A 21,228-nucleotide genomic window follows, 5' to 3' on the forward strand; every position below is an offset into this window, starting at 1 on the left:
AAAAATATATAATATACATTATTATTTATTAATTCATTTAAAAATATATTCATTTCCAAACAAAAGGGTGGTATTTTGAAAATGGTTTGGTTTGTAAAATATGTCTATTTTAGCAGAAGCCTCTTGAAATCTCATTATTCAAAGCATTTTATCCTCCATGTGTATTGCTAGTTAATGTAGTAAACTGCAATAAAAAATATTTAATCCGAACCTACAACGAGGTTTGCAATGATGGATTTTTGTCTTTATGTGATACGATTGTAACAGAGTGCAGATGTGCATATGGCAGCTGTATGCAAATGACAGAGCCGTGTGCAAGATGATGTCATAGCAAGGAAAAAGATCATAAAAAGAACATGTGCAGACTGATAAGTACGTTTGAGAGGTCAGAGAGAAGGATCACGTTAAAGAGGTGGAAATAAATGTTTGTTGTTCCAACGGAAAAAAATGAGCCAAGTTATTACTTGTCTGTTTCTTTGTGACAGGGTTTACATTTTAACACGTGTCTAACGTTACACGATCACAGATTCACTTTTTGCGTAGATATTGAACATAACGGGAAAAAGGCATGGTTTGATAAGAATAATGTAGGACATAAGTAAAAAAAAAACAAAAATGAATAGGTCAATAATTCATCATCGTTTAGATTATAACTGAACCTTTGCTAAGATATAGAAATTCTTAAATATACACTATAGAATGGAAAATATACAAAGAGAAAAAAATTCTTATTCTTGTCTTTATATATAAATATAAAGACAAGAATAAGAGTTTTTTTCTCTTTGCATATTTTCCATTCTATAGTGTCTATTTAAGAATTTCTATATCTTAGAAAACTCTTGGGTCAGCTTGAGTAAAACTGGTCCTCATCCGGACCAAAAACTAATTTAAAATAATAAACAATTCACTCATGATTTTGTTAACACAAAACAAAATCTTTCTTGTTTATTCGTATAGACAAATAAACATTAACATTTCGGTAATTTTTCATTAAAAATTTATTTATTAAATATCACTGTAAAGAAAGTAAAAGGAAAAAGAAATCAATTTGCTTTTTCTGCCTGCGATTGAGAAATAGATCACCGTTGTTGAAAATCAGGTCTGATCCTCCTATAAAGAAAAGAAAATTTGAACAGAAATGTTAGATAATAACCAAAACAATCATTAAGTAAAAAAACAAAAACAAAAATAGTTAATTAAAAGTCCTTTGTTTTTCTTTTTAACATGATCCCAAATTTCACATTTATTCATTTATATAATAGTATCTCTTTCCTCTTAAGGAATTGCAAGGTAATATTAAAAATGAATATTTATTTTATATTTTTAAACTGTACTAACAACGTGTGGTGATTGAATTCATTTTACAACATATCAGCCCCTTTTTTAGTATTTTTTTTTTTGAAACACTATGCCTCTTCCAGATATTGTAACATTTTCCTCCCCTCAATTTTAATATTTTCCTCTCTTCAAATTTTGTTGTGGCATTTTTCTCCCCCAATTTTGCTGTGCCCCCCCCATCAATTCTGCTATGGCATTCCCCCCTCAATTTAGCTGTAGCATTTTTCCTTTACCACTTTCTATTGTGACATTTTTCCTTTGCCACTTTCGGTTGTGTCATTTTCCTTACCTTCCTTCTTGCTGTGACATTTTCCTCACCTTCCTCCTTGTGACATTTTCCTAATTTTCATTCTTGTTATAACATTTTCCACCTTCCTTCTTTTTGTGACATTTTTCCTTACTTTCCGTGTTGTGACATTTTCCTTCCTTCTTGTGACATTTTTCCTCCACCTTCTTTTCTGTTGTGACACTTTTCCTCCACCTTCTTTTCTGTTGTGACACTTTTCCTCCACCTTCTTTTCTGTTGTGACATTTTTCCTGCACCTTCTCTTTTCTGTTGTGACATTTTTCCTCCACCTTCTTTTCTGTTGTGACATTTTTCCTCCACCTTCTTTTCTGTTGACATTTTTCCTCCACCTTCTTTCTGTTGACATTTTTCCTCCACCTTTTCTGTTGTGACATTTTTCCTCCACCTTCTTTTCTGTTGTGACATTTTTCCTCCACCTTCTCTTTTCTGTTGTGACATTTTTCCTCCACCTTCTTTTCTGTTGTGACATTTTTTCTCCACCTTCTTTTCTGTTGTGACATTTTTCCTCCACCTTCTTTTCTGTTGACACTTTTCCTCCACTTTCTTTTCTGTTGTGACATTTTTCCCCCACCTTCTTTTCTGTTGTGACATTTTTCCTCCACCTTCTTTTCTGTTGTGACATTTTTCCTCCACCTTCTTTTCTGTTGTGACATTTTTCCTCCACCTTCTTTTCTGTTGTGACATTTTTCCTCCACCTTCTTTTCTGTTGTGACATTTTTCCTCCACCTTCTTTTCTGCGGTGTCATTTTTTTTCCTACCTTCTTTTCTGCGGTGTCATTTTTTTTCCTACCTTCTTTTCTGCGGTGTCATTTTTTTTCCTACCTTCTTTTCTGCGGTGTCATTTTTTTTCCTACCTTCTTTTCTGCGGTGTCATTTTTTTTCCTACCTTCTTTTCTGCGGTGTCATTTTTTTTCCTACCTTCTTTTCTGCGGTGTAATTTTTTTTCCTACCTTCTTTTCTGCGGTGTCATTTTTTTTCCTACCTTCTTTTCTGCGGAGTCATTTTTTTTCCTACCTTCTTTTCTGCGGTGTAATTTTTTTTCCTACCTTCTTTTCTGCGGTGTCACTTTTTTTTCCTACCTTCTTTTCTGCGGTGTCATTTTTTTCCCTACCTTCTTTTCTGCGGTGTCATTTTTTTTCCTACTTTCTTTTCTGGGGTGTCATTTTTTTTCCTACCTTCTTTTCTGCGGAGTCATTTTTTTTCCTACCTTCTTTTCTGGGGTGTCATTTTTTTTCCTACCTTCTTTTCTGCAGTGTCATTTTTTTTCCTACCTTCTTTTCTGCGGTGTCATTTTTTTTCCTACCTTCTTTTCTGCGGTGTCATTTTTTTTCCTACCTTCTTTTCTGCGGTGTCATTTTTTTTCCTACCTTCTTTTCTGCGGTGTCATTTTTTTTCCTACCTTCTTTTCTGGGGTGTCATTTTTTTTCCTACCTTCTTTTCTGGGCTGTCATTTTTTTTCCTACCTTCTTTTCTGCGGTGTCATTTTTTTCCTACCTTCTTTTCTGCGGTGTCATTTTTTTTCCTACCTTCTTTTCTGCGGTGTCATTTTTTTTCCTACCTTCTTTTCTGCGGTGTCATTTTTTTTCCTACCTTCTTTTCTGCGGTGTCATTTTTTCCTACCTTCTTTTCTGCGGTGTCATTTTTTTTCCTACCTTCTTTTCTGCGGTGTCATTTTTTTTCCTACCTTCTTTTCTGCGGTGTCATTTTTTTTCCTACCTTCTTTTCTGCGGTGTCATTTTTTTCCTACCTTCTTTTCTGCGGTGTCATTTTTTTCCTACCTTCTTTTCTGCGGTGTCATTTTTTTCCTACCTTCTTTTCTGCGGTGTCATTTTTTTTCCTACCTTCTTTTCTGCGGTGTCATTCTTTTTCCTACCTTCTTTTCTGCGGTGTCATTTTTTTTTCCTACCTTCTTTTCTGGGGTGTCATTTTTTTTTCCTACCTTCTTTTCTGCGGTGTAATTTTTTTTCCTACCTTCTTTTCTGCGGTGTAATTTTTTTTCCTACCTTCTTTTCTGCGGTGTCATTTTTTTTCCTACCTTCTTTTCTGCGGTGTCATTTTTTTTCCTACCTTCTTTTCTGCGGTGTCATTTTTTTTCCTACCTTCTTTTCTGCGGTGTCATTTTTTTTCCTACCTTCTTTTCTGGGGTGTCATTTTTTTTCCTACCTTCTTTTCTGGGGTGTCATTTTTTTTCCTACCTTCTTTTCTGGGGTGTCATTTTTTTTCCTACCTTCTTTTCTGGGGTGTCATTTTTTTTCCTACCTTCTTTTCTGGGGTGTCATTTTTTTTCCTACCTTCTTTTCTGGGGTGTCATTTTTTTTCCTACCTTCTTTTCTGCGGTGTCATTTTTTTTCCTACCTTCTTTTCTGGGGTGTCATTTTTTTTCCTACCTTCTTCTCTGGGGTGTCATTTTTTTTTTCCTACCTTCTTTTCTGCGGTGTCATTTTTTTCCCCACCTTCTTTCCTGCGGTGTCATTTTTTCTCCACCTTCTTTTCTGCGGTGTCATTTTTTCCCCACCTTCTTTTCTGCTCTCATTTTTTACCCACCTTCTTTTCTGTTGTGACATTTTTTCCTCACCTTTTCTGTTGAAGCATTTTCCTCCTATCACTGATGTGACTCGCTCCCTCTCCTTGCATTAAAATTTTTTTTCTATGCATATATATATTTTTTTAATTTTTATTAAAAAATTATTTGTGTGTTCTTTGATTGTCTTTGACAGTCTCATCATCCTCTCAACAAGAATAACGTTCTGACATCTCTGTCAGAACCTATAGTCAATGACTACTCTTGGGGAAATATATGGAACGGTCAACACCAATATCACCATGGTAACAATCATCCTGTTAGCCTAATTCATCAAAGACAAGTAAGAATTTCTATCTTATTGTCTATAGCATGATATCCAAATATTTGCATGTAACATATCTCCATTTAATTTTCCTCTTTTTCTTTTTTTTTAACCAGTCTCATCAGTAATTCACCTCTCCTCTAATAATGCCTCTTTTGTATTTAGTATTTTCTTTTTGTCATTGATGAATTCTAACTTAGTCTTGATTTTTAAATTGAATATAAATTTTTAATGATAGGTTCATAAGAGTAGTGGTTGATGGGCAGAAATCAGAAGCTCTCAGTATTAATGCTGGAATCCCTCAGAGGTCCATCCTGGGCCCAACTCTCTTCCTGATCTACATTAATGATCTTCCAAATCACATCCTTACATCATTCATAGACATTTATGCTGATGACACTACCATCTATGGTATCACATCAAAGACCGTAAACGACCAAGTTCTCTCCGATTCTCTCACCTCTGATCTTGAGCAAGTGATACAATGAGGAAAGAGATGGCTTGTTACTTTTAATGCATGTAAAACCAAGCTTTTATCTTTACATCATCAACGCTCTGATCCCCATCTGGCATCAATAAAAATGAATGGCTCTTGTCTTGGGGAGGCTTCATGTTTTGACAAGCTTCTGGGCTTCACCGTTACTCCTGATCTTAAATGGAACACATACATTAAATCCGTTGCCAAGGCCGCTGGAAAAAGGGTGGGATCCTTATATCGATCCAGTACATATCTCACTGCTGATGCAATTCTCTATCTATATAAGAGCCAGGTATGTCCAAGGATGGAGTACTGTTACGACATTTGGGCAGGAGCTGCTAGAAAGGACTTATCCTGTCTTGATAGAGTTCAAAATAGACTTCATAGCCTCATAGGGAATGTCCTTTTCTCTTCCCCGTAATCTTTCTCACAAAAGAGATGTTGCGAGTTTGTCTCTGCTTTATTGTTATTTTCATGGTAAGTGCTCGGCTGAGCTCCAATCTATGGTTCCCCCTTGCCAAACTTTCACAAGAAACACCCGTCTAGCAGAAAACACTATCAATAATTTCCCCCACTCTTTATCTGTGCCTAAACCTAAACGTAGATTTCATGAGCAAAGCTTCTTTCTTAGAACTGCACGCCTACAGAATTGTTTTCCTTCCGTTTTCCTGCTTTCCAGCTGACTACAATATGGTTGTCTTCAAGTCTAACGTAAACAAGTTCTTGATTAGCCATTCCACTTGTTAACAAATTTACCGAATTTCCATTTACTAACGATTACTATATTGTCCAATTTCTACAGAACACTATTTAACCCTTATCCTCGAGTGGCCTCTAAGCCTTGATAAATGGTGATGCCTATGTAAAAAAAAAAAAAAAAAATCAAAATGGTTTCAAATAAAATCCCATTTTACAACCTTTCAATTTATGATGAATGGTTTTAATGGCTTCCAAGTATTAGGTTGATGCAAAAGTTTTTGCTGATTTAAAATTTTATCTTAAAAATGAAAAACTATTTTTGAAAATCCTTATTCATAACAATAACGATCTTTGCTCTCTATAACTTGATTCCATCTATCAACAAACTTGTAAAATTCTTTAGGTTTTGATGTGAAATATGAATCTAACTCATGTTCAGTCTCTTTGATGTTGACCTAAGGCCATTTGAAGGGATTTTTCTTGAAATAAGTGATAATTCGAAGGAGTGTGGTCAGAATAGTCTGAGGCAGGATATCCCAAATAAATTTGCCCTTGTACTCCCTCAACATAAATACCCCCCCCCCCGACAAACCCAAAAGCAGCAAAATCCCACCCCTACACAGTGGAGATCCCTAGCTGTAAGAAACCCTTTACTCTAATAATTTCTTCCCCAGAACTGCTAGACTTTGGAACTTCCTTCCGAGTTTATGCTTTCCCAACTGTACTGACATTCAGAAGTTCTAGTGTAATGTAAACAGATATCTTGCTGCTCAACTCCCTACATAGTATCCCTGCAACTTATGTCTCCGATAGTAGCCTCCTACATAAAAGTGGCACTGTGCCTTGTTTGGGGTGATAATGGAATTAAAGAAAAAAAAAATCCTCCCAAGAAATCTTTGGTCAAATGTAGTGTTGTGTGAAGACAAGCGTTATCATGATGAAAGATGACTTCCTTTTCTATTGATTAAAGAATATTGTTTTATGAATCTTACTCTTGTTCGATCTCCCTAAAATAAGTGATAATCCAAGGGAGCTAGGTCAGGAGAATATGGAGGATGGGACAAAATTTCCCAACCAAATTCTCCTGGGAGATCTTAGGTCAAAAGTAGTAGTGTGTGAGGACGAGCATTATTGTGATGAAAGATGACTTTTTTTTTTCTTCTTTTTTTTTTTTTTTTTTTTCTGATTAAAGGTCATTTTTTAGTCAATAATATTTAAATGGTGATAAAATGGCAGAAAAATATGAATGATGCTTTAATAATATGAAATAAAAGTTTTGTTTTTTATGAAGGAATCACCACTTATCAAGTCCTAGAGGCCACTCGAGGATAACGGTTAAAGAGTGTACAGTGGTCAAAAGGACAATATCACAGTAATCGTTAGAAGTGTAAATTTGGTAAATTGGATTACTTAAGGTGAACGGTTCATCAAGAACTTGTTTACATTGGACTTGAAAGTGGCCATATTGTAGTCAGCTTGAAAGTAGGTAAATGGAAGAGAGTTTCACAGGTGTGCAGTTCTAAGATATGCTCACCTGGTACTCATGCATACAATTAGTAATGACCATAGAAATAAAAAGGATTAATCTATTAGCTGGGTGCAAAAGTTTTTTTGTTTTTTTTTAATTTCATTTTGAAAATAAATAATAAACTTTTGTGTTTTTTTAATAACAATAACAACCCTTGCTATCTTTATAACTTGATTCCATCTGTCAACGAGCTTATAAATGCCACACTTCTAAAATTTTTTGGATTTTGGTGTGAAATATGAACCTAACTCATCTAAATGGTTTTGTAATCTTCCAAATAAGTAAAAATCCAAGGGAGTTAGGTCAGGAGAATATGGAGGGTGGGACAAAATTTCCCAACCAAATTCTCCTAGGAGATCTTTGGTTAAAAGTAGTAGCGTGTGAAGACTAGCATTATTGTGATGAAGGATGACTCCCTTTCAGTTGACTATTTTATGATCAACATGGTTATGAATATTGCAGAAAAATATGAATACTGGTTTAATAATCTAAAAAAAAAAAAGTTATAAATTAATCGTGTTGATATGCTTAAGTAATAACAATATGCGTGAAATAAATTACAATGGGTTAAAATGTCTCTTTTTATTAATCGGCAAAAAAATTTTGCATTGATCTGATAAATCCGTTCTTTTTTCCTCTAAACTCTATTAGTCAGGTTTGTATCAACCCTCTTGAGTAACCTTCTCTTGATTTATTTTGCAGGCTGCAGTTCTTGTTTCTAAATTGTGAAAGTCATCTGCATCTCTATCTGCCAACACTGTAATTAGTTTAAAGTGATTTTTCTGTTGCAATTTTATTTTTGAAATTCATGAAGAATAACTTGATAAATGCATTCATTACTTGAAGTGAACATTCTTTTATCTTTTATATAAAGTAAAGTTGACCCCCCCCCTATTTTTCTGACTTGAAAAGCTGTAACTAATGATACATATTAAAAAATGTTCAGGTCAGTTACGACAAACATTGGTCAATGTTAAAATTTTTTAAAATTTTTAATTGATTTCATCTATTTTATATTTAATTTTAATCACTATTTTATTTTATTTTTTTTAATGATAAATAAAGGATGAGGGAGTTTTTTTTTTTTACATCTCTAATTCATATGTACTCCTACTGTACCCATAGGCACCAGGAAGTAGGAAATAAATAAGATAAATATTCAAATATTCATGGGTGAAAAAGAGTTTTGTTTCTTTTCTTTCTTTACTTTCATTACCTTTGACTGACACAAGGAATAAAGAAAGAGAGAGAGGAGGACGGAAGATAAAATGTTGGTTTTAATCAACGTTCAGTTGTGAGAGAGTGAGAGATATTTGAATTGCAGGCAGAATTGGTTAGCGCACCATACTTAGAGGTAGAGGTTATGAGGGTGAACCTTACCTGGACATAAATATTTTTATTTTAATTTTTCCTAAAATAAACTTAAACATTTAAAATTACAATATTATATACATTGTTTTGTTTTACGTTTTTTTGTTTTTTTTTTTTTTTGGTTTCTGATTTACATACTTTGTGGTAATTATGACCTCGAATGATGCCAGCTAGCCTTGCTGGTCCAAAATAAAATTTTACAAAACCAGAAAAAAATTTTAACTGTGACGAAATGCATAAAGGTTAAACCATGGCAACCTTCTCTCTTTCTTCCTGGCTCTCAGACTGGTAACATCCCCACGTGGCATGGACCAATCCCCTACTACTCTCTTGGGATGCAACACAACCCACCTTTTGGCCTGGGGGTTGACTTAGATGGTGAAACAATGAATCCAACATGGCCACCGCTAGACCTGAACTTAGATCCGGTATACAAATGCATTCTTTCCTCATCCTACAGGACTGTCTCTTGATCTTTCATGACTCGCGTTCTAACTACTATATTCAATACACCTCCATGAATTTTCTATTTCAACAGGTCTGTCTAATCTTTCAACTACGTTACTACACAGGAACTCTTTCCAATATTAACCGCTTTTCTACATTTATGCTAATGGAGATAATATAGCTGTTCTAAAATGTAAGCCATTTCTCTTTCATTTCTACATGTGTTAAGGTATATATTTTTTTTTTAACTCTTAAATACATAATACGATGGCTGTTGAAAAATAATAGGATATGATAGTTTAACTTCTCTAAACTTAGGCGATTATGTGTGATTTTTCAAGGGTTTTGTTTGGGAGGGTGCACTCGGATTTAATGTTAGTTGTAAGGTAAGTTTTTTTTTTTTTTTTTTTAATTTTGTTTTTGGCATGTAGTTAGCTCATGTTAAGAATCATGTTGGCCACCAGGTACTGTCATTTTGTTTTTTCTGAGTTAAAACACCTTTCATTGAAACAAATAAATTAAAAAAAAAAAATTCTTTGTTTCAATCTGTTAAAAATATATGGCTCTGTAGAGAATTTTATTCTACAATATTTGCTATAAAATATTTGCTCCCTTTTTTTTTTTTTTTTTTTTTTTTTTTAGTTACGAGTCCTTATCTGCTAACTATTCTGGATTTTCACCCAATAATTAAGTTATTAGGTTGGTGCAAAAAGTAATGTCGTTTTTGACGTTCAATTTAAAAAAAATCACAACTCCTTTAATAATAAACTTTATTAATCGAAATAAGAACCATTAGAATCGACACATTTTTGCCAACGAGAAACAAGTTTATTTATCTTATTAGCATTGAAATCTGAAGTTCTGGAAGTGATGAAGTTATCGATGACTGATTCGGTATCATCTCGGCTTTTGAAGTATTTTTGGTGCAGGAAGTTGTCGAGACGCTTGAAAAAGTGATAATCAGTGGGCAAGAGGTCTAGTGAATATGGTGGATGAGGCAGTCTCGTAGCCCAAGTCATTCAGCTTCTGCACGGTTAGTTGAGCAATATGCGGGCGAGCATTGTCATGGACGAGAATACTTTGTATTGACTAATCTCGGGCACATACGTTGGAGCTTCTGGTGCATTTTGTCAATGCTGCCAAGACTAAAGGGGTGAAAATGTAAAAAAAAAAAAAAATTTGTCAGCAGTACTTCTCTGCCGTAATCATTTCACCCGGATTGAAGAAGCTGCGATGGATGATTCCAGCCACAGATCACCAAACAGTCACCATAACCTTTTTTTTTGTGTGCAATTTCGGCTTCAGGAAGTGTTGTGGAGCTTCTTCAGCATCCAACCACTATACCGAACATTGCCAGTTGTCATAGAGGATTCACTTCTCATCCCCTGTCACAATACACTTGAGAAATGGATCGTTTTTGTTGCGCAGAAGGTGTTGATGGCAACAAAAAGTGTATTTCATTTTACGTTACAATTGTTTCAATGTCTAGTTCGAAAAGCTTTTCTATAACCACAACTAAGGTAAATGTTTCTCGTATGCTTTTCCCGTTAGGGATTCTCCCCCCTCCCAGCCTTTTTTTCTTTCTATTCAAAAAATGCTACATTGCCTAAAGTGTGTTTATTCATGAAGTCCGAAGAAATACTGGTTTTTGGAAAATTTTCAAACGATATAATGCTTGAAATTGTCGAACTAGACATTGAAACAATTGTAACGTAAAATGAAATACACTTTTTGTTGCCATCAACACCTTGTCTTGAAGTCTTGATTTTGCACACACAGTATATATATATATATATATATATATATATATCTCAATGAATTAATTCATAAATCATAACTAAAAGTAACATATGGGAGAAAACAATATTGTTTTTGCACCAACCTAATAATAATAGTAATAATAAAATCTGACTATATATCACAAAAACAGCATGTTTGCATTTTTCATTTATTCATTCTTAAAACGATATATCACATGACAGATTTGATTGAGACAAAACTAAGTTTTCATTATTCAAAGTAGTAAAAGTGGAGACAGGATTTTAGAGGCACGCACCTGTTAACTATTTACGAGATGATGGTGAATAAGTCTACCTAAAAATAAAAACATAATCGAAAACAAATGAAATAAAATTGTCAATTTTAATCATTTTTTTTTTCTCTAATCCTTCCAGTTTCCTGACCAGACATCAGTGAAATCTGGGAACTCCCTTCCCACTGCTACTCGGAAAGTTGGCTCACTTCGTAAGTTTCTCTTATTTACAACTTTATTTGATTTGTTATTCTGATAGAGAATTTAGATAGAGAATCCAGATGATTTTTTTTCTTTCTTTTTTTTTTTTTATCCCTTTTCGCTTTCCTTACCCGCCTGTTCCCCACCATCGTTTTTCTCTTCTGCCACCTTATTTTCCTTCCCCTTGTTCTCCACCTGTTTCATCCTTCCTTGTTTCCCCCCCCCCCGCCCACCTTGCCTTGTTTTTCTTTAGTTATGTTGTTGGTTCTGCCAGAAAATAAACTAGTCAATTATTATTATGCTTGTGTTTTGTAAATCTAAATGGAATATCATTTAAAATAAGGTATTTCAGAATGAAATATTTATAAACAATATCTTTAAGAATGTTTACTTGATAGAATGGAATTTTATTCCGACAATTTTGTTTTCACTTGGAAGAGGAATTTGGAATCAAGAGGCCAGTTGGAATGTGGGAATAAAAACAAATGGATTATGTGAAAGCCATCAAGGGATGACGTAATAAATTAGAAAAATAGTTTTGGATATAGATGTGGAGCTAAGAGTTGAAGAGAACAGTTGAGTGTCAGCCTTTGGCCGAGCTGGACATGGGATGAAGTAATCCACTTGATATGAGTTGGGGTGAGAGCGTAAAGAGTTAGAAATTGCAACCCCGACAGAATAATTGAAGGAATGAAAAAAAAAAATTATGAAATCAACTTTGTCCGGCATCATTAAGAAGAGATTACATTATGATAATGATTTGGAACTCATTCCATTTGTGATTTTTTCCAAGACATTCTGCCTTTTGGATCATTTTGGACCATTTGGAACTTACCTGTTGGATTGGAAATTTTTAATTCTACCATGTTTGGATTTTACCATTCTTGGATTTTTTACCCTTCACCGGACTATCCATTCATGTGAAATCTTTTTATCATTTTTCTTTTACCTCCTACTCCCCTTACCTCACCCTTTTTTTTTTTTAACCAAGTAAGATCTGTGACTTACTTGTAGTTTCACTAAATACTTTTACATGCAAAATCCGATCCCGCATTTTGCTAATTCCTGCCCTCTGATGAGAAGGAGAGTATTTCTTCGAAACTCCGCGGATTAAGGACTATCCACTTATCTTGTGCTTCCTTTTTAAAAGTAAATATGTTTTTAACTCTTTTTCAAGATGTCTTTTAACATGTTTTATTAATCATTTGTTCATATTATAAGCTCTGTTTCCTTTTCAGTTTTATTGAGCTTTTACATCTGGTTGAGATTACTTGTAAATATTAACTCTTTAATATTTATAATATATTTACCATTTTGATTAACTTGGTAAACTTATTGTAATGTTTATTTCTTTATTATGATAAAAGGTATGCCATTATGTATATGTAAAACACACACACAGACACAAACGAGATGTTATATATACCTATATTCTATAGACCAGTATGCAACACTTTCACCTTCTTGTTCCCCCTCCACCTTGTTTTTTATTCTCTGCCTTGTTTTCCTTCCTCCCTGCCCCTCCCCTGTTTTCCTTCTTCCATTTTTCCATTACCATTCCCCTTTTTCCTCTTCTTTTCCTGCTTTCTTTATCCCAGTTTTCTTTTCTTTTTTTGTTTTCTTCCCCTTTTCATTTTTCTCTTTTTCAGAGAAAGACACAAAGACATTGATATTTTTCTGTTCAAAACGAATACCAAGTGAACTGAAAAGTTATTATAATCATTAATATTATTTTAGTTGTTAATTAAAATTTTCTTTAATTGTGATTGTTTTATTAATGTGTTGTATTTGAGAAGACATGTTTCTCTTTGAATCATGTTTGGGTTGTTGGTCGAGTTTTTTAAAATCAAAAACTCTCAAAGAAGTCTGTGCAATTATTGATCATTTTCCTTGATGCATCTACAGGATATATTTCTATCATTTTAGTTGTACTTCATAGCTAGTATTCCTATTATTATTTCATGATAGAAAATGTATATACTCTCCAATAATCTGAAATTAGTATATTTGGACAGCATTTTTTCCCTTATGCAGGTTTCATTGGTCAGCAGGGATAATTCCTGTTTGTTTCTCTTGTAATCCATTTATTTCCATTTAATGGGCCAATGTTTGAGTGTTCTGTCAGAGTGTAAAAAGAAAATTGCCGTAGCTGCAGACGTTTTTAAGTTCCATGAGTCATCTTCAGGCATGTGATGAATTTAAAAATTGTGTTTAGTGAATTTATTGAAAAAAGTTTATTAAAATCGTTTAAAAGCACTTAAGCATCCCTCTCCCTCATATTGAGCCTGATTGATGGTCAGTTTATTTATGTGAATGAGTAGGACTTCTATGATGGGGAGGCACAGGTTAATATATGAGATGGCTAAAATGGCGGTATTTTTCATCAATATATTTCTAAATTAATTTTTGGAGGTGTTGTGTGCTGCTAGTAGATGGAGCTGTTAGAAGACAGGTGACATGTAATCCGGTGGGAAATACTAGTTTTAGTCAAACGGAGCATTCGAACATTGGCCTGCTAAATGGAAAATATGGATCATAAGAGAAACAAACAAAAATTATGTAACAATCTGTAGAGAAAAAATATTGGAGAACATTTTTTGCTGTTATGTCATTTTATGTGATTCACCTCGGCAATGCCAGGTAGCTTTTCTACTCGATAGATTTCATGTTTCTTCTAAAATCTAATATAAGCCAAAGATTTCTACTTTTAGATGTTTGTGTATATCACATGATAAAAACGTACTTGGTTGAAGTGAACATGTAACCTTTCGAAACTGTATGCATTTACCTGTCCTATCTCAAGCTGTGACTTAACTAGTAGGGTAAACTAGACAATCAAGCCTTGTTATGACAGCTAGATGAGGAAAAAAATATTCTGCGATAACACCCATATTATACAGTTTTTTTTTCCTGTCTGTTAGAAAGAAAGAATATAAAATCTCAAATCCTAGGAGAAAAGAGAAAAAGATTATTGTTGGAATGCAACACTGTCACTCCCAGGAACTTTTGTTCAGTTATAGCAGTTATAAGTTAAATGTGATCCCCAATTGTCGGATCACAAATGTAATATTTATCCAGCCCCAGACCTTTCAAATGTATACAGACACTTATGGGCTTTGCTGGGACCATGCATATAACATCAGTTTTAACTCTTTCTTTCCTAAATCTGTTTAGTAACAGAAATGTGAGCTTAAACTGCAAGAATTTATTTCTCCATAAATCGTCAATCATATACCAAGTTGACCTGTGTGACCCCTCTTTGTTTGGTTAGCTGGAGTTTTTCAATCATTGCCTGAAAATTTAAATGTTGCCTGTTTCTCTTAATAGTGATGAATAAAGCATAAGAATTTACTAGCAGGTTTACTTTGCCCAGAATGCATAATGTTGCTACAAGAAGAAAACCTGATGAAATAAATATAGCAAAATTTGATCATATTTTTGAAAATATTATTACATATGTTTAATTTTAAAATTTAGAAAACTTAATAGTGTGATACAATATCTACTATTATATAAAAGTCACTTTGTGTGTGTGTGTGAGAGAGAGAGTTCCTTGCTTACAGGTTCCAAAATGGTTGAGCCTATCTTTCGTCAATTTCACCCAAAGGTAATTTATGTCTGGTAGTGTTCTTTGAGATGTTTTGTACAGAAATTCATCCGATAAGTAAGAAAAAAAAAAAAAAAAATCCAATCCTAAAAAGTCTTTCTTTCTTATAGATAAAAAATAATTTTTACAGGGGAATATTTTATGTTACACCGGTAAGGGAGAAAATGCAATCTCAACAAATCATTTCTTCTTAAAAGAAATAGAATTAACATTTGGAAATATATCTCGGTGGTAGAGCATTCGACTACAGATTGAATGATCCCCTATTTAAGTCCGAGTGTACCTTACAATTTTATTTAAATTTTTTCTTATTAATGAATTCAATTTACAATCAAAGAAGAAAATCTCCGCAGATCATTTCTTCGTTTGCATATTTAAAAACTAAACATTAATCAGAAGTGACTTTCCAGGGCATTCATCATCAAGCCCAAATATCAGCTGATATGATATTGTAAACAAATAGACAGAATTTGATGACCGACATTATCATTATTATTTATTTTTTTATTTTTTGGAAGGGAAATTAGTCCACCAGGCAAATTATTCCTCGTAATATATAATATTCAAAAGAGAATTGATTCTATAATAATACATGCACAATCTACATGAATTAAAATATCATGTTTAAGCATATATGACTGGGCAACGCCAGGCATCCAGCTAGTTTTTCAAAAAATGATTAAAATCATTTCTTCTGAGACTTTAGTTTTTACTCAAACTTATTCATAGAAGACTTTGAATATGTTGAGGTAAAACGTTTCAGAAAAAAAAAAAAACGATTTTAATCATTTTATAAAATTTATATAACATTATCCAGTTTTCTAAATTTTTAAATTAAACTTATGTTATAATATTTTCAAAGATGTGACCAAATTTTGCCATTCAAAATTAACGCAAATACACATTGATTCAGACTTTACAGAAACCGTCAACAACATTGGACATGTACCTGTTCTCTTTCCATCGGGTGAGGACCCCTCAGATTAATACCACCAACAAAATGAAGAGAAGAAAATAAAAGCACTTCTTTGAATAAGTTAAAGTAAAAATAAAAGTTTCAGAAAAAATGATTTTAGAAAAAATTATATGACGACATTATGCGGTTTTCTAAGTTTTCACATTGAAATGAATATGATTTTAATGATTTTTATTTTTTATTTTTTTAAGATCGTAAATACTGTGATACTGAGAATTCCAGTTCTGTTTATGGACCGGAAGAGATTGGAATTTGTAATTCCAGGAAATTCATTCCTTCCGAAAACATTTTCCATGAAAGATGGCAAGAAAGCACTATGCAAGCTGAAATTTCAAAACCAAATCCAAAGATGGTTTCTCATCCTGAAATTAGAGTCTTGAATGAAAGTTATGTGACTTCAGCCCTTGCAGCAGAAGATGACCATCAGGACAATGGTAAACACCGACTGATCACATCAAAATTTTTGTTTGATTGTACCAAGTCTAATGGAATGGAGAAAATAGGACAAGTTTCAGCTGCTGTTCCACCTGCAGGGACTTCCACTGTTGCGGTTACTTGGAGAAACTATCAATTGGGCATTTCAAATCAGGTCACAGAACAGGATGGAAACAAGTTTGTGGAAAATTCAGGAACTTCCTATCAAAAGAATGCTTTTGGTAATGATGAGTTGTTGCTAGAAGCGGCTGGTGCTTCTCGGGAAATTAGTATGAAGCTAAACAAAGCCTTAAAAAAATATGGTAAGTGTGAAAATAGAATTGTATTATAAAGTTTTTAGATTTTTAAAGAAACTTTGCATTGCTTGGGCATATTAACTTTAGCCTTAAAAATTTTGGGCATTTTCTATCACAAATGTTAAAGATCGTGGACAGATCAGAATATAACAAAATTCCATATAGGTATTAAAAGTGGTTTTATGTTGTTATAATTTTGATTTAAAATCCATTTTGTTTTATGCATGTAAACCTGAGAAAAACATTTTTGAAAAGTGTCAACATTATCTAAATAATCAAAATCACACAACATCAGGTCAGATTCCGTTGCCCTCTTGTTTTGATTTTGCACTTAATAATATATAAAAAAAAAAAGCACACCATAAAAACATTTTTAATGCCTGTTTGGAATTTTTCTCGCATTTTCATTTGGCTGTGACTTTTAATGTTTGCCCACTTTCTTTACAATTTTTTGCCTAATCATCATTAGAAATTGACTTTCAAACTAACCTATCTCTGACTAATCCATCCTTATCATTTCCTTCCATGTTTTCTTTTGCCTTCCTCTCTGAATTTAACCTGCTACTTCAACTGTTCTACATCTACTAACCAAAGAACTCTCATTTGTTCTCTCAATGTGGCCATACCATCAAAGTCTCTTGCTATCCATATCTCCTTATACTGTCCAGATTTAATTTTCCTCTAACATCAGATTCAAGCCTGTTTTTAATTGTTAAAATGTTTTTGTTAAATGTGGACGATATGACTCCCAGATTTTGGATGATCTTATTTATAACTACGTGTTTGGACAATCAATCAATGAGAAGCCTCCAACCTCATTATAAAAATATTGAATTTTGGATTTCAGTCGGTTCGCTATCAGACTCCGTCTTGACACGATTGAACCACTGCTGATTGTGACTGCAATGATTCTTCGCCGACTGGATCTACGAGGGGCGGGCAATAAATAATGCCCCTGACCCACTTCCCATAGCAGTAGAGCAACGAAACTTGGCACAGTTATTAGTCTTTCTCTACATAGAACCACCCAGAATTATGCATTTCTCCCATTGTTTGATGTAGCTCTGGAGACCGTTTTTGTAGAACACCCCAGGTTGGTTCTCCAACCACGACGTGACTTCAGAAATCAAGGCTGCATCATCTGGGAAACGCTTTCCTTTCAAAAACAACTTCATGGCTGGGAAGAGGTGAAAGTCAGAGAGTGCAAGGTTAGGAGAGTAGGGACGATGTGGGAGGATTTCATAACCACACGCCCGTGCTTCTGATCTGAAGACAAGCGAGTTGTGGACCGGAGTGTTGTCCTGCAGGAGGAGGGTACCTTTGCTGATCTTGCCCCGCCTCTTGATTTTGATAGCTTCCCTTAATTTCCTCAAAAGTGAAGCATAATAGGCTCCTGTAATTGTGGTACGCTTTGCCAGGAAATCTGTCATCACTACTCTGTCCTGGTCTCAGAAGACTGTGAGCATGACCTTGCCAGCGGAGGGCTGCACCCTTGCCTTCTTTGGAGGTGGTGAGTCCAAGTGCTTCCACTGCATTGACTGGGCTTTGGTCTCTGGATCATAGTGATGAACCCAGGTTTCATCCTGTGTAATCAGTCTTTTGAAAAACTTTGCCTTATCTTCTTGGCACATCTCCAAATTCATCCTCGAGCACTCGACACGTTCTCGCTTCTGGAATGGTGTGAGCAACCTTGGAATCCATTTGGCAGACACCTTATGCATATGTTACATGATAAGGGCTGTCCCCTTTTCATGTAAGTATAAAAATAGAGAGATTTAGTTAAAATGAAAATGAAATAGCAATAGACGAAATTCGAACCTCGTATTTTAGGTTTAGAAATAGATTACGTGTGAGAATTAGAAAAAGGAATGTAAAGCAAACGATTGTTTAGAATAGAGATAAAATATTTCAAGAAAAGAATGTGCACTGTCAATTTTGTTATGAAAATTTAATTGAAAGAATGCAGCTATAAGATAATGTTTTTAACATATTGAAAAAATAGGTTACTGAGTATAGGTTAAAATTCCTTTTGTAAAAAAAGGAAAAGTTTTGGACATGCATGTCCAGAACATGTGAAAGAAGGCACATGTTTTAACATGTGTATGACGTCATGGAAAATAGAAAGTTCTAGAAATAGATCGAAAAACTTTAGAGTTAAGCAGACAGAAGCAGAGAGATTTTGAGAGGGACAGACGACAGTCCAGTTTGGAATTTGAACGTCTAGAAGCGAGACGATCACTTTTAAACTTAATATGTGAAGCTTTGAATTCTTGATGATGAAAACCACGGCCAGTCGTGAAGAAATAAACCCATCGTGTGTTTTTGTAAAACGTCGTCTTGTGTTGTGATTCTACAAAAAGGTAAAGTGAATTGTTATTATATGTCTATATGTCTGTGTTATAAAATGTCATGACATACACATCTCATATCCACAATGGGAATCTACATCTCCTATCAACACTAAGACTGTCTGAACACTATCTCCTCCCTCTAAGAGCTTTCTTCTTCTACACGTCTAAGTAATGAACATATTTTTATATATATATGAATCGTTATAACACGAACAAAGTCTGTTACAACAATCTCTCTCTCTCTCTCTAAGATAGAACAACAAACTCTCAATAAGATTCTAAGACTGTGCTTTTAATAAAAGACTCTCTCTCTAAGACTCACTTTTAATGAAACCCCTATATAACACATATACAAATATCTTATCCCTGAGTGGCCATTGGGCCTTGATAAGTGGTGAACTCCATGTAAAAAAAAAAAAAAAAAAAAAAAAAATGGTCATGAATGATAGTTTCCACAGACCCTGTACTAATCTTGACATCTTTGGCTATTTGGTAAATAGTAATGTGCCAATCTTCCAAAATAGCAGCCTCAACTTGACGGACAGATGCCTCATCACTGGCAGAAGGGGGCAACCAGGTCTGGGAGCTGTTTCCACAGACTTCTGGCCATGTTTGAATTCACGATGCCAGCGTTTTACAAGGTCATATGATGGAGCATTATCACCATACGTTTCTTTCATTTCATCAAAAGTCTCCTGTGGTGTGCATCCTTTTGAATACAAAAACCGGATCACTGCTCGACATTCAACAGGCTCCATTTCACACCTGACTCAGTTCAAACACCTGTAAAACAGAAACCACAATTAGGTCAGAGCTGTAATTTTCCACATAACCCGTAGAGATATAAATCATTCCAGATGCAAAATTTCAGCTAGACAACTGGAAGTGGGTCAGGGGCATTACTTATTGCACGCCCCCTGTACTGTCGCAATCTTTGTTTTACAGAATGCCTCAACACTTAACAGGTTATGGGACCAGCCATTAACTTTGCTTTTACGGATTGGAATCTAAATTCGAATTGTAGCAGGTGAAATTTCTGGGGTATTTAAGGATATGAAAACTACACAAAGTTATTAAATCTCCACCAGAGAATTATAATGACACCAAATTTATCGAAAAATATGCAGAACTGATTCAATGCTTAGACAACAGAAGTCTGTCTCTAATTATAAAAGATGCCTTGGATGTTGACGTAAAGCGTTGAACATATTAAGAGAACATTATTTCTCAAAAGGGAACCCAAAATTATATCTCTATATATACAGAAATAACGTCTCTAAAATGAGACAATTACTGACTATATTATAAGGGCAGAAACAACAGCAAATACGTGAAAAGTCTCGGGTGAAATAATAAGCGATAGCCTATTAATATCAATGACTCTCAAGGAACTTACAGCTGATTTTAAACCATTTACATGTGTTATAACACAAAGACAAATCCATAAATTTCAGTAAATTTAAAGTGGCATTGCGAAGTTACAAAGAGATGAATTGGATGCTCATGGACAATAATTCTAACAATATCATGAAGTTCAAAAATGCTTCTTGAAAACCGACACAACCAAATTACACATCTTACCACAATGTTTTCCCCAAAAATAATTTTCACAAGAAAAAGAATAAAATTATCTGCTATAATTGTGTATGACCCAATCACAAAAGTTTTGATATAAAAACCTAAAAGTGGGCTCCACCAAAAATGTTGAACTTTAATGAAAAACATACATTTCTATTCACAAACGGTAAAAATCTTGTAGACTGTGGTGCTGCAGCACATGTTATTACCAAGGAATCTGATTTTATTAATTTTGATTCAAACTTTAATCTATAGTCATTTTGTCAAACTGGCCAGTAGTCAGATAAATGATATAGTCTTGAAAAGAGGTGATGCTAAAATATCACTTAAAATTATAAAAAAGGTAAATTTGTAACTGTATTCTTAAGAATGCTCTTTTCATACCTACATTTAAGCATGACATATTTACCGTACAGGCAGCCATCAAATGAAATGCAAATATAAAGTTTGGCCATAACAAAGCAAAATTGATATACCCAAATGGAACTGTATTTGACAGAAAAGAAAATAACTGACTATATTATTTAAAAAGTATGGTTCTCTCAAAAACCACCTGTCACAATTTAGAAACCTGGCATAAAATTCTTGGACACTGCAATACTGCTGATATTAAAAAGTTACCAAATGTAGTCGAAGGCATGAAAATAATACCTTCATACGATCTCCCAAAAACATGTTAAAAAAAACAAAAACAAAACAATCTTAAACAATTGCATTAAAAATGGCTTCTTTTTTCTG

General features: G+C 34.0%; 1 protein-coding gene across 3 annotated transcripts in view; it reads left to right on the forward strand.

Moving 5' to 3' along the window:
- The window catches only part of LOC145303474 (uncharacterized), a 266,228-nt gene that overhangs the window by 43,072 nt on the left and 201,928 nt on the right, over positions 1–21,228 (forward strand). For 2 of the 3 annotated variants that reach the window (XM_080144826.1, XM_080144827.1), the window contains exons 3-4: positions 11,189–11,258; positions 16,022–16,567. In XM_080144826.1, coding sequence (XP_080000952.1) covers positions 11,189–11,258; positions 16,022–16,567 — 616 coding nt within the window. Of the gene's footprint in view, positions 1–4,362; positions 4,510–11,188; positions 11,259–16,021; positions 16,568–21,228 lie in introns of all 3 variants that reach the window. The other variant, XM_080144825.1, reaches the window with a different exon arrangement.

The sequence above is a fragment of the Euprymna scolopes genome, chromosome 19, assembly GCF_053919585.1.
Source record: "Euprymna scolopes isolate OS-2025 chromosome 19, ASM5391958v1, whole genome shotgun sequence".
Lineage (NCBI taxonomy): Eukaryota > Metazoa > Mollusca > Cephalopoda > Sepiida > Sepiolidae > Euprymna > Euprymna scolopes.